The sequence below is a fragment of the Nerophis ophidion genome, linkage group LG22 (assembly GCF_033978795.1).
Source record: "Nerophis ophidion isolate RoL-2023_Sa linkage group LG22, RoL_Noph_v1.0, whole genome shotgun sequence".
Classification (NCBI taxonomy): domain Eukaryota; kingdom Metazoa; phylum Chordata; class Actinopteri; order Syngnathiformes; family Syngnathidae; genus Nerophis; species Nerophis ophidion.
The window spans coordinates 43080131-43093694 of NC_084632.1; the positions used below are offsets into that span (position 1 = coordinate 43080131).

Genomic DNA, 13564 nt, shown 5'->3' on the forward strand with positions numbered 1-13564 from the left:
GATTTAAGTTAGTTATTTTTCAAGTAAAAAGTTGATTTTCAAGGTAAAAGTAGATTTTCAAGGTAAAAGCTGATTTTCAAGGTAAAAGTTATTTTTCAAGGTAAAAGTTATTTTTCAAGGTAAAAGTTATTTTTCAAAGTAAAAGTTGATTTTTAAGTTAAAAGTCGATTTTTAAGGTAAAAGTTGATTTTCAAGGTAAAAACTGATTTTCAAGGTAAAAACTGATTTTCAAGGTAAAAGTTGATTTTCAAGGTAAAAGTTCATTTAAGGTAAAAGTTATTTTTCAAGGTAAAAGTTGATTTTTAAGTTAAAAGTTGATTTTAAAGGTTAAAAGCTGATTTCAAAGTAAAAGTTAATTTAAGGTAAAAGCTGATTTTCAAGGAAAAAACTGATTTTCAAGGAAAAAAATTAATTTCATGAAAAAAACTGATTTTCAAGAAACTGATTTTCAAGGTAAAAGCTGATTTTTTAAGGTAAAAACTGATTTTTATGGTAAAAGTTAAATTAAGGTCAAAGTTATTTTCAAGGCAAAAACTGATTTTCAAGGTAAAAGTTAATTTAAGTTAAAGTTATTTTTCAAGTAAAACGTGGATTTTCAAGGTAAAAGTGGATTTTCAAGGTAAAAGTTATATTTCTAGGTAAAAGTTGATTTTTAAGGTAAAAGTTGATTAAGGTAAAAGTTTTCAATGTAAAAGCTGATTTTCAGGGTAAAAGTTAATTTAAGGTCAAAGTTGATTTTTAAAGTAAAAGCTGATTTTCTAGGAAAAAAATGATTTTTAAGGTAAAATCTGATTTTCATGGTAAAATCTGATTTTCAAGGTAAAAGTTAATTTTTAAAAGGTAAAAGCTGATTTTCAATTTTTTTTAAAAAATAAAATTAAAACAAACCAATTTTTTGTTGTTGTTGTTTTTCAATTCCCATTCATTATAATGGGAAAATATTAATGACTGACACCTACACTGACCGACGAGGATAAGTGACGTTTCTAATGACACATTGACACATGACTGTGTGTGTATGCTATGTTCACTGCCTACTTAGTTCACAAGTTTTGACATTGTAGTGCTGTCCCAAAACCATCATGGTGCACATGGTCGCACATAGGGTGGCAAAATTCCAATATATTCAAAGTTGGAAACTTTCCATGGCAATTTAATGGGAATAAACATTGAATGCAACATGCTAGATCTTGCAGCATGATTATTAGCTGAAACAACCTGATTTAATGCAAATTCAGTAGAATTTCAACCCTGCACAGTGCATTCCTCATCCTCACCATCACATGTGCATATAATTCCCAGCATGCAACACACTACAGCAGGACTATTGAGGCCACACTAGTATTTCAGCCCAAGGACTTCATCCAGTCAGGTAAGTTTTGATGATATTACTGGGGTAAATATATTTCATCTGATGTGTGGAGACATTTCACCCCAACCAATGGAGGCGGAAAGGCGGTGTACATTTGCAAATAGTGTGCAAAGAGCTACGTCAAAAATGCCACAAAGATGCAGCAGCAGAGAGACAAGTGCCCACAGTTATACCATTATTGTCATTCCCCATTATTTCCCATATCCCTCCATTTTCTACCGCTTATTCCCTTTCGGGGTCGCTGGCGCCTATCTCAGCTACAATCGGGCGGAAGGCAGCGTACACCCTGGACAAGTCGCCACCTCATTGCAGGGCCAACACAGATAGACAGACAACATTCACACACTAGGGACCATTTAGTGTTGCCAATCAACCTATCCCCAGGTGCATGTCTTTGGAGGTAGGAGGGGCCTATCCCCAGGTGCATGTCTTTGGAGGTAGGAGGGGCCTATCCCCAGGTGCATGTCTTTGGAAGTGGGAGGAAGCCGGAGTACCCGGAGGGAACCCACGCATTCACGGGGAGAACATGCAAACTCCACACAGAAAGATCCCGAGCCTGGATTTGAACCCAGGACTGCAGGAACTTCGTATTGTGAGGCAGACGCACTAACCCCTCTGCCACCGTGAAGCCTATTTATCATATATTCCCATTAATTGTAATGCACATGTGATGGAGGAATGCACAGTGCAGGGTTGAAATTCTACTGAATTTGCATTAAATCAGATTGTTTTAGCTATTAATCATGCTGCAGTGACCAACTTTGAATAATCCAAAAAAATGGTCAATATTTCCCGAGCTTAACTTCTCATGGTAAATTTCCGGAAATGTACTAAAAACTTTCCACCCCTTTGCAACCCTATGTAGCCGTATTGCTAAGTGCTAATCAAGAACATAATAAAACAATCACTTACTGTATACTGTCTGCTCTCACTGGGATGAAGACTGATGGCATGTTTATATCTTCCCCTTTACATCAACAATTCATCATCATTCTCACAAAAGTGTTTTTTCGTGGCTTTCCGGCCATCTCCAAGTCTAAATTGGATGTCGAAGTTGACCAACTTGTGGGTTTATGTCCACAACCTTCTACTATCCAGGTGAGAGACATGATTTATCATCTATAGTTAACTTTCACCAACTCCGAGGCGATGCAGCAGCTCAATATGAATAAATGATAAATGGGTTGTACTTGTATGTCAATATAGTTAGCGCCCTAAAAGTAGTTCCTCTGTGTTAGCACTTATAATAACAACATTGCTAACACCTGTTAACATTCAGGTGAAAGGAGTATTGTTGGTGTTCCTTGGTTTGGAATGCAACAGCTAACAAGTTCTTCCAATTCATCCAAATATGATCAATGATGCCAGCAGGTGGCGCTCTACCTGCACTCTCCGGGTCCGTGGCCATCTTGAAGTCGAAGCACAGCGCACAGCCTCGCTCGGTCACCTGGAAGGGGAAGAAGCCCTCAAAGAGGTCCACGCCGGCCTGAGCGCACGCCAACACCTCGTCGGGCCGCCCGACACCTTGCAGCATCCTGGGGGGATGACAGGAAGTGGTAATAAATCAGCCGGAGAGGAAAGAGGTGCAGCGTGCTAACGATGGTTGAGATAAAGGTCGGCTCTCTCCGCGCTGAAAGGGGCCGAGGTGAGGGCTCATTTCACATTCCACGCGGCGCAGGCCGCTCTGTCAAGCAAGTTGTGCTCGGCTCCTTATCTCCAAATAGCAGCTCCTCCCTCAAAGGGCAACACAAGATCCCCTGATATGCTTTTTTAAGGGCCGATACAGATCATCGGTGGTCAAGGAGGCTGATAAGTGATATTACTTGTCAGTTATGTCGGCCGTCTAGAAAAATGTCTCAACTATAATCTATAGAATAGAATAGAAAGTACTTTATTGATCCCTTAAGGGTAATTCAGCACCACAGTTCGTTCACAATAGACAATAAACACTTGGGTATTTTTCACATGTGAATAATATACATACAGTCTATTATACAGCATTATTCACATGTGAATAATGCTGTATAATAGACTGTATTTATGTTATTCACATGTGAATAATATACATACAGTCTATTATACAGCATTATTCACATGTGAATAACATAAATACAGTCTATTATACAGCATTATTCACATGTGAATAATATAAATACAGTCTATTATACAGCATTTTACACATGTAAATAACAAATACAGTCTATTATACAGCATTATTCACATGTGAATAACATAAATACAGTCTATTATACAGCATTATTCACATGTGAATAACAAATACAGTCTATTATACAGCATTTTTCACATGTAAATAACAATACATTATATACAGAATACATTTACAGTACATTCAGTCTGATGGCTGTCTGTATGAAGGTTTATGTAAAGGAGCCCACAATAGTTTTTTTTTATTGAAATGTTGACAATATTTCAGGAGGAAACCTTACAATGTAATAAATCCATAAAAAGTTATACTATGGAGTAGATGAGTTATTGGGATGTAGACAAATGTCATATTTAGACCTATTTTCCCAGGAGATGTTCCATATTTAGAAATACAAAGTCGATGCTCCTCTTAGACGCCTAATAAAGGTGTTTGATGTTTTAATTTAACATAAAAAAACATCAAAATTTGGTCCCAACTTTTCTAAAAAATAATTTCAAAACGCAACTTAAAGCCTTGTCTAAATGTTTACTGACACATATTCATCTTTAATTTACTTTTACTCCAATTTTAGCATATCAGCCTCCTTAAAAACTAGCATTTATATATTTATATATATAAATATAATAAATAATAATTTCTTAGTATTCTGTTTATTTCAATTCTTATTTTTTGTCTTTTATACTTCTTGTGCAATTTATTTTCATCCCATATTTGCTTCCACTACCGCACCTTTATTGTCATTATATGAACATATAATGACAATAAAGTCCATTCTATTCTATTTTAATAATCGAAATTGGTATTGGCCTAAAAAAAATCCCATGTCTGATACAAAGCTATCAAATATCTGATGAAGTAATGTAGTCAGACCGCCTGAAGAGAGAATATAGACAACTGGGGTTCAGCTGCTTCAAATATGGCGCCCTGGAGTCACGTGAGGGGCTTTTGACCAATCATTGAGGAGATGGTCTGGCCACACTCTCTCTGATTGGTCAAAAGCCCCTCACATGACTCCAGGGCGCCATGTTTGAAAGTGAGTTGTCCATAAGAACATTCCTGGGAGTTTGTGCTGATACAAAAGCAGTGAAGTTGTCATGTTGTGTAAATGCTAAATAAAAAGAAAATACAACAAATCCTTTTCTACTTATATTCAATTGAATAGACTGCAAAGACAAGATATTTCATGTTCGAACTGGTAAACTTTGTTATTTTTGCAAATATAAGCTCATTTGGAATTTGATGCCTGCAACATGTTTCAAAAAAGCTGGCACAAGTGGCAAAAAAGAGTGAGAAGGTTGAGGAATGCTCGTCAAACACTTATTTGGAACATCCCACAGGTGAACGGGCTAATTGGGAACAGGTGGGTGCCATTATTTGGTATAAAAACTGCTTCCATTAAAAATGCTCACTCATACACAAACAAGGACGGGGCGAAGGTCACCGCTTTGTCAACAAATGCCTGAGCAAATTGTTTAAGAACAACATTTCTCAACCAGCTATAGCAAGGAATTCAGGGGTTTCACCATCTACGCTCCATCATATCATCAAAAGGTTCAGACAATCTGGAGAAATCACTGCACGTAAGCAGCAAAGCTGAAAACCATCATTGAATGCCCGTGACCTCCGATCTTTCAGACGGTACTGCATCAAAAAGCGACATCAGTGTGTAAAGGATATCACCACATGGGCTCAGGAACACATCAGAAAACCACTGTCAGTAACTACAGTCCGTCGCTACATCTTTAACATAGTAAGTTAAAACTTATGCAAAGCCATTTATCAACAACACCCAGAAATGCAGCCGGCTTCGCTGGGCCCGAGCTCATCTAAGATGGACTGATGCAAAGTGTAAAAGTGTTCTGCGGTCTGACAAGTCCACATTTCAAATTGTTTTTGGAAACTGTGGACGTTGTGTCCTCCGGAACAAAGAGGAAAAGAACCATCCGGACTGTCATAGGCGCAAAGTGTAAAAGCCAGCATGTGTGATGGTATGGGGGTGCATTAGTGCCCAAGACATGGGTAACTTACACATCTGTGATGGTATGGGGGTGCATTAGTGCCCAAGACATGGGTAACTTACACGTGTGATGGTATGGGGGTGTATTAGTGCCCAAGACATGGGTAACTTACACATGTGTGATGGTATGGGGGTGTATTAGTGCCCAAGACATGGGTAACTTACACATGTGTGATGGTATGGGGGTGCATTAGTGCCCAAGACATGGGTAACTTACACATCTGTGAAGGCACCATTAATGCTGAAAAGTACATACAGCTTTTGGAGCAACATATGTTGCCATCCAAGCAACGTTATCATGGACGCCCCTGCTTATTTCAGCAAGACAATGCCAAGCCATGTGTTACAACAGCGTGACTTTGTAGTAAAAAAGTGCAGGTACTAGACTGGCCTGCCTGTAGTCCAAACCTGTCTGCCATTGAAAATGTGTGGCGCATTATGAATCGTCAAATAGCACAACGGAGACCTTGGACTGTTGAACAACTTAAGCTGTACGTCAAGCAAGAATGGCAAAGAATTCCACCTGAAAAGCTTTAAAAATTGGTCCAATTTCCTAAAGGTTAACAGAGTGTTGTTAAAAGGAAAGGCCATGTAACACACTGGTAAAAATGCCCCTGTACCAACTTTTTTGTAATGTGTTGCTGCCATTAAATTCTAAGTTTATGATTATTTGTGGGGCGGCATAGCTCGGTTGGCAGAGTGGCCGTGCCAGCAACTTGAGGGTTGCCGGTTTGATTCCCGCTTGAGCCATCCTAGTTACTGCCGTTGTGTCCTTGGGCAAGACACTTTACCCACCTGTTCCCAGTGCCACCCACACTGGTTTAAATGTAACTTAGCTATTGGGTGTCACTATGTAAAGCGCTTTGAGTCACTTGAGAAAAGCGCTATATAAATATATTTCACTTCACATTATTTGCAAAAAATAGCAAAGTTTCTTAATGTGAACATGAAATATCTCGTCTTTGCAGTCTATTCAAATGAATATAAGTTGAAAAGGTTTTATAAATCATTGTATTCTCTTTTTATTTAGCATTTACACAACTGCCCCGGTTTTGTAGTAACTATCATTCATCAGAATGGAAGGAGCGGGCACACCTGGGCTTGTCCTCGGGCAGCTCTTTGACCACCGCCGCGATGAGCTGGCTCCTCAGCGCCTGGTCCACGCAGCCCGTCTGGAGGCCGTCCAGGCAGAAGCCAGCAACCGGTCTCTTGGCGGTCTCCCTGGCGGAGCGGAGTCTCTCCTCCAGGATGTCTCCGCCCTGCACCGCCCCCCACACCTGCGCTCCCTGCAGCTCCTAGGAGCCAAAGCGCCAAATGAGTAAAAAAAAAAAAGACAACCGCTCGCCTTGTTAACACCAACTGTCATTAGAGGGAATAAACCATTGCCATGACAACCACCAACAACAATTGGTCGACGGTATTGATTACACCAGGGGTGTCCAAAGTGCGGCCCGGGGGTCATTTGCGGCCCCCAGCTAATAGTTTAGTGGCCTGCCACACATTCTGGAAATGCTATTGCAAAACTAAAAAATAAAAAACACCAAAAAAAGTAGAATGAGGTGAAATCTAACGGGGAAAAGTTGCAATGTTGACACAAAGCTGCCACGCAGGCTGTTTGTTTTTCTTTATTTTGCTCTTATTGCCAATGCTAAAAAAAAAAAGGTCAAAACATTTTTATTTTTTTTAATAATAAATTATTGACCTATTTAAGGCTCCAATTACTTCAAATATTTCACTTTATAATGTTTTATGTGGAAAATATTATGTGCATATAATGTGTGGTTGCCTTATAAAAAGAGTGTTTTCTTTGACAAAAGAGCATGAAACCAACAAAAAAATAGTTCAAACGTAAAACAAATAATAATAAAAATGTATCACTTTATGAGTGGGGGACCTTTTGGATCCCAAAGATATTTAGAGGGATTTTATTTATTTTTTCACTGTGATTACTCAGAAATAATAATACATTTAAATCGAAAGGTGTCCTGCATTATTGATCTTTTTAGGGTTCTAATTACTTCAGAACAAACATTGCTTTCTGAATGTTTTGGGCAATGGGGGAAATACTACATATTTCAATTTTACTATAAAAAACAAAGTTGTCTTTGACTGAAAAGGCATAAAACCTTTGTTTTTTTACTTTAAATCAACCTGAAGTTGATATAGAGCATGGGTGTCAAACTCTGGCCCGCGGGCCAAACTTGGCCCTCCATGCAATTTCATTTGGCCCTTGAGGCAATATCAAATTAACATTAGAGCTGGCCCGCTGGTACTATACAGCGGCTGAGCCGCTGTAACACTGCATTCGCCGCTAATACTCATACTTGCCAACTCTCACGATTTTCCAACCATTCTCCCGAATTTCTCCAGATTTCCACCCAGACAACAATATTTGGGGCGTGCCTATAACGCACTGCCTTTAGCTTTGTCTACAATATGTCGTCACGTCCGCTTTTCCTCCATACAAACAGCGTGCCGGCCAAGTCACATAATATATGCGACTTATACACACACTTAAGTGAATGCCAGCATACTTGCTCAACAGCCATACAGGTCACACTGAGAGTGGCCGTATAAACAACTTTAACACTGTTACAAATATGCGCCGCGCTGTGAACCCACACCAAACAAGAATGACAAACACATTTCGGGAGAACATCCGCACCGTAACACAACATAGACACAACAGAACAAATACCCACAACCCATTGCAGCCCTAACTTTTCCGGGACACTACAATATGCACCCCCCGCTACCACCTAACCCCGCCCCCCACATCCAACCCCACCCATCTCATTGTTATTTTAAGATTTATTAGCCTGTGGAAAAATGTAATGTTGATAGTTACCTCAGAAGGCTGCAAATAGAAAAGAGGCATTAAAGGTTTTATTTAAATGTTATTAATATTACCATTGATGTTTTTTCGTTTGTTTTTTTGGAAAGTTGATTTTGCACTATTAAGTTATATAATTACTGCTTGTTCCATATTCAGTGGTAAAGCAAATCAGTGTAGCAAACTGAGCAATAATTAACAGTTTATTCATGCATTTTCTCTTGCTACTTCAAGGCTTGAATATTTGACTCATTCATTATTGTTATTTTATTTCCAAATGTATTATTAGCCTGTGGAAAAAGTTTATTTTGATATTTACCTCAGAAGGCTGCAAATAGAAAAGTCATTCAATTTTTTATTAAAATTTTATTTGATATACCATTGATATATTTTTTAATTATTATTATTATTATTTGAAACTGGATTTTGCATGTCACTATAAAGTTATATAAGCCTTGCTTTTTCAATATTCAATGCAAAACATGTTTGAGTCCCTATTAAAAGGTTCATTTTTTCAACCTTGGCCCGCGGCTTTGTTCAGTTTGAAATTTTGGCCCACTTTGTATTTGAGTTTGACACCCCTGGTATAGAGATTTACTGTAAGCGTTACATAAAAAATGAAAATAATAGTTTGACTTATATTAACATGTTAATGACGAAGACCCTCTATGGTCCTTGGGAGTCCAAACTTTATCCTCAGTGGATAAAGTTAGGACACCCCTGGAGTACACGTTCCTCCAATCATCAAACCTGACCCTGATGTGGCGACCATTCAATGTGCTGCACCTGTGATGCCTGATGCACCAGCAGGACCTGGTCCAGGTGGGCGAGGGTCCGGTCCACCGCCTTGTGCACCCTCTTGCGGGACGTGTTGCGCTGCCAGGTCTCCCCGTCAGCCATGCTCAGGTACCAGTCGGGCTGCACGTGTTTCTGCAGGGCCATGAACTTTGACACCGTCAGCTCCATGCGCCCGCCGCTGCCCCACACCGACACAGTCTGCATCGCACACACACACACACACACATATACACACACACACACACACCCCGATGACGTCACTTTTTAGCATACACAACTTTATGTATGTAATAATGCAACTGAAAAGACGTGATTAAAATGAAGACAGATGAAAAAAATAAATAACTTGGCAGTTACCAAACATCAGGGGTCACCAACGCGGTGCCCGTAAGGACCAGATGAGTCGCTCGCTGGCTTGTTCTAAAAATGGCTCAAATAGCAGCACTTACCAGTGAGCTGCCTCTATTTTTTAAATCAGGGGTGCCCACACTTTTTCTGCAGGCGAGCTACTATTCAATTGACCAACTCGAGGGGATCTACCTCATTTATACATATCATTTATATTTATTCATTTATGAAAGAGACATTTTTGTAAACAAGTTAAATGTGTTTAATGATAATACAAGCATGTGTAACACATATAAATGTCTTTCTTTCACAAAGACAAGAATATAAGTTGGTGTATTACCTGATTCTGATGACTTGCATTGATTGGAATCAGACAGTAATGATGATAACGCCCACATTTTCAAATGGAGGAGAAAAAAAGCTGTCCTTTCTGTACAATACCACATGAAAGTGGTTGGTTTTTGGCATCTAATTCATCCAGCTTCCATACACTTTACAAGAAAAACATTGGCGGCAAATTCCGTAGCTTGCTTGAATGACATTTACGGCACCGGAGGGTCTTGTGAGATGACGCTGGCTGTTGCCAGTTCATTATTATGAAAAAATGACGGAGAGGAAGGCGAGAAACACTTTTTATTTCAACAGACTTTCGCGCTGTCCCTTCCGTCAAAACTCTAAAGGCCGACTGCAGATTTCCTATCTTCACAATAAAAGCCCTGCTTCATGCTGCCTGCGCTAACAAAATAAGAGTCTCGGAAAGCTGGCGTGCACAAGTGATGTGCACGCCAGCTTTCTGAGGGATCGCTTGTGCACGCCAGTTTTCAGAGACTCTGTATTTAGTTAGCGCAGGCAGCATGAAGCAGGGCTTTTATTGTGAAGATAGGAAATGTGCAGTCGGCCTTTAGAGTTTTGACGGAAGGTACGGCGCGAGAGTCTGTTGAAATAAAAAGTGTTTCTCGCCTTCCTCTCGGTCATATTTTAATAATAATGATCTTGCAGCAGCCAGTGTCATCTCACAAGACCCTCCGGTACCGTGAATGTCATTTAAGTGACGTCTTGTTGAAGATTGATGATCACTCATTTTTAGGTCTATTTTTTTTAATAGCCTGGCTGGAGATCGACTGACACACCCCCCGCGGTCGACTGGTAGCTCGCGATCGACGTAATGGGCACCCCTGCTTTATATTCTATTTATTTACTAGCAAGCTGGTCTTGCTTTGCTGGACATTTTTAATTCTAAGAGAGACAAAACTCCAATAGAATTTGAAAATCCAAGGAAATATTATAAAGACTTGGTCTTCACTTGTTTAAATAAATTCATTTATTTTTTTTACTTTGCTTCTTATAACTTTCAGAAAGACAATTTTAAAGAAAAAATACAACCTTAAAAATTATTTTAGGATTTTTAAACACATATACCTTTAAACTTTTTAAATTCCTTCCTCTTCTTTCTTGACAATTTAAATCAATGTTCAAGTATTTTAATTTATTTTTAATTGTAAAGAATAATAAATACATTTTCATTTAATTCTTCATTTTAGCTTCTGTTTTTTTGACAAAGAATATTTGTGAAATATTTATTCAAACTTATGATTAAAATTCAAAAAAATATTCTGGCGAGTCTAGAAAATCTGTAGAATCAAATTTAAATCTTATTTCAAAGTCTTTTGAATTTCTTTTAAAGATTTTGTTCTGGAAAATCTAGAAGAAATAACAATTTGTCTTGGTTAGAAATATAGCTTGGTCCAATTTGTTATATATTCTAACAAAATGCAGATTGGATTTTAATCTACTTAAAACATGTCATCAAAAAGATATATTTATTGTGAGAAACCATTAAGATGATCAGTGTTTCCACAAAGATAAATATCATTAATTATTAATAATAACATAGAGTTAAAGGTAAATTGAGCAAATTCTCTATTTCTGGCAATTTATTTAAGTGTGCATCAAACTGGTAGCCCTTCGCATTAATCATTACCCAAGAAGTAGCTCTTGGTTTCAAAAAGGTTGGTGCATAGAGTTCTTCAATGGCGGCAATGATAGGTTGTGGGATGGATTTTCAACACAGCTTCTCGATTGATAGTCAAATGCTTTCCGAAAGTCCACAAAACAGATTGTGCAGGCAAGAAGTGGTAGAAAGAGTGAATGCAGGACAAATGGCGTCACCTTGTTGGTGGTGTAGCCGGCGGGGCAAGGGGCGGCGGGGTCATGCAGCGAACAGAACAACACGGTGTCACCAAGACCTGCAGGACACAAACCAGGGAGAGAAACAAAAGGTGCTTTGTGACTGCAAATGTTGATCAAATCGATGTGACGACACGTCAACAAATCACTTTTACCACGTGTCACACATTCCTATTTCTCATTTCTACTCCAGTCGCCTGAGGGGTCGCTTTGACTTACTACAGCTGGCTGGAATGAGGTCACTCCTCGGCGCACAAACACAAGCTAATGATGTTTTTAATATTAACGATGTACAACACATTGGATTGGATTCTCAGTCTCAGCTGCCAATGATGAAATTATTTGGACACGACTGCTGGTTGTTGGCAGACAGCAAAGCACAGGATCAAAGTTGACGTCATCGTATTTGTCCTCCCCAGTCGTGTCAGGGTGGTTTATGTCCAGAAAATACCTACCAGTGTATTGAATTATGTACAATGCAGCCTAATCATACGTCACCATTCCTTAAATATAGTTTCTTTTGATTTGCGGGAAGAAAAAAAACACATTTTTGCTGCCACAAAACTCATGTTAGTAATTATTTTTGTGCACACTAGTACCTGAACTTACAAGTAGACTTTGTTCCACGACCAGGCTCATGACTACAAAACCTCCTACTTAAATCAGCCTCGAGCTGGGCGATATATCGATATACTCGACATATCGCAGGTTTGTCTCTCTGCGACATAGAAAATGACTACCGTATTTCCTTCACTTGCCGCCGGGGCACTAATTAATTTAAAACCTCTTCTCACTCCGGCGTTTACCAAAGGCATGCGGTAAATTTAGGCCTGCGCTTATAAATTTGAGTGTGACGTAAGGATACCATCATGAAAAGCATATTTAATCAAAAAATAATAATTATTATGGTCTTATCCTTACTTTGGGGCGGCATAGCTCGGTTGGTAGAGCGGCCGTGCCAGCAATTTGAGGGTTGCAGGTTCGATTCCCACTTCCGCCATCTTAGTCACTGTTGTTGTGTCCTTGGGCAAGACACTTTACCCACCTGCTCCCAGTGCCACCCACACTGGTTTAAATGTAACTTAGATATTGGGTTTCACTATGTAAAGCGCTTTGAGTCACTTGAGAAAAGCGCTATATAAATATAATTCACTTCACTTCACTACTTATAAATGAAGTCCATGTGCAGCTCCTTCTGATCAAAAGCATCAATAACTTCTTTATAGAAGTCTTCCTTATCTTTCTTCAGTTTTAAAAGTCTCTCTGTATCGATGGAGATCTTCCTTTATTACCTCCTGCTTCGATTGAAAGTCCAGTTTAGAAAAAGGTTTTATTTTAGATATGTAATCCTCCATGTTAAAAGTGCAAGCGAGAGGAAAAAATAAACGATCGCCGCTTGTTGTCGCTTCTTCTGCAGCCGAGTAGTCACAAGAAGGATCACTACCGCCCTCTACCACCAGGAGGTGGGAGTCATTTAATGACTCATATTTGAAACACGCAGCTACGGTATATTAATAAAACATAGCTGCTTACTGTTCTTTTTAGCATATTCAATAGCTTGGACCTTAAATCCTACTGAATAGCTCTTAATCTTCTTCCCTTTATGCGATTTCAAATGATTGAAATCAGCCTCCTCCATTTTGAAAACGATGACAGGTGAAGTGTCACTCGTGACGTGACGAGTTTGACCCGGTGGAAATTCTAGGCATATGCTAATTATTTGGCGAAACGAGTTTGACCCGGCGGAAATTCTAGACATGCGCTAATAAAAATAATATTTTGCGAAACAAGTTTGACCCGACGTTAATCCTGAATGCTAAGCATGCGCTAATTATTTTGCGA

At 39.0% G+C, this 13564-nt stretch overlaps 1 protein-coding gene across 1 annotated transcript in view; it reads right to left on the minus strand.

The window, feature by feature from the left end:
- qtrt2 (queuine tRNA-ribosyltransferase accessory subunit 2) overlaps positions 1-13564 on the minus strand; it is a 34922-nt gene that overhangs the window by 12276 nt on the left and 9082 nt on the right. The window contains exons 3-6 of the mRNA XM_061883902.1: positions 11705-11781; positions 9176-9385; positions 6652-6851; positions 2756-2907 (exon numbers count right to left, since the gene is read on the minus strand). Of these exons, the coding sequence (XP_061739886.1) occupies positions 2756-2907; positions 6652-6851; positions 9176-9385; positions 11705-11781 (639 nt within the window). The remainder of the gene's footprint in view (positions 1-2755; positions 2908-6651; positions 6852-9175; positions 9386-11704; positions 11782-13564) is intronic.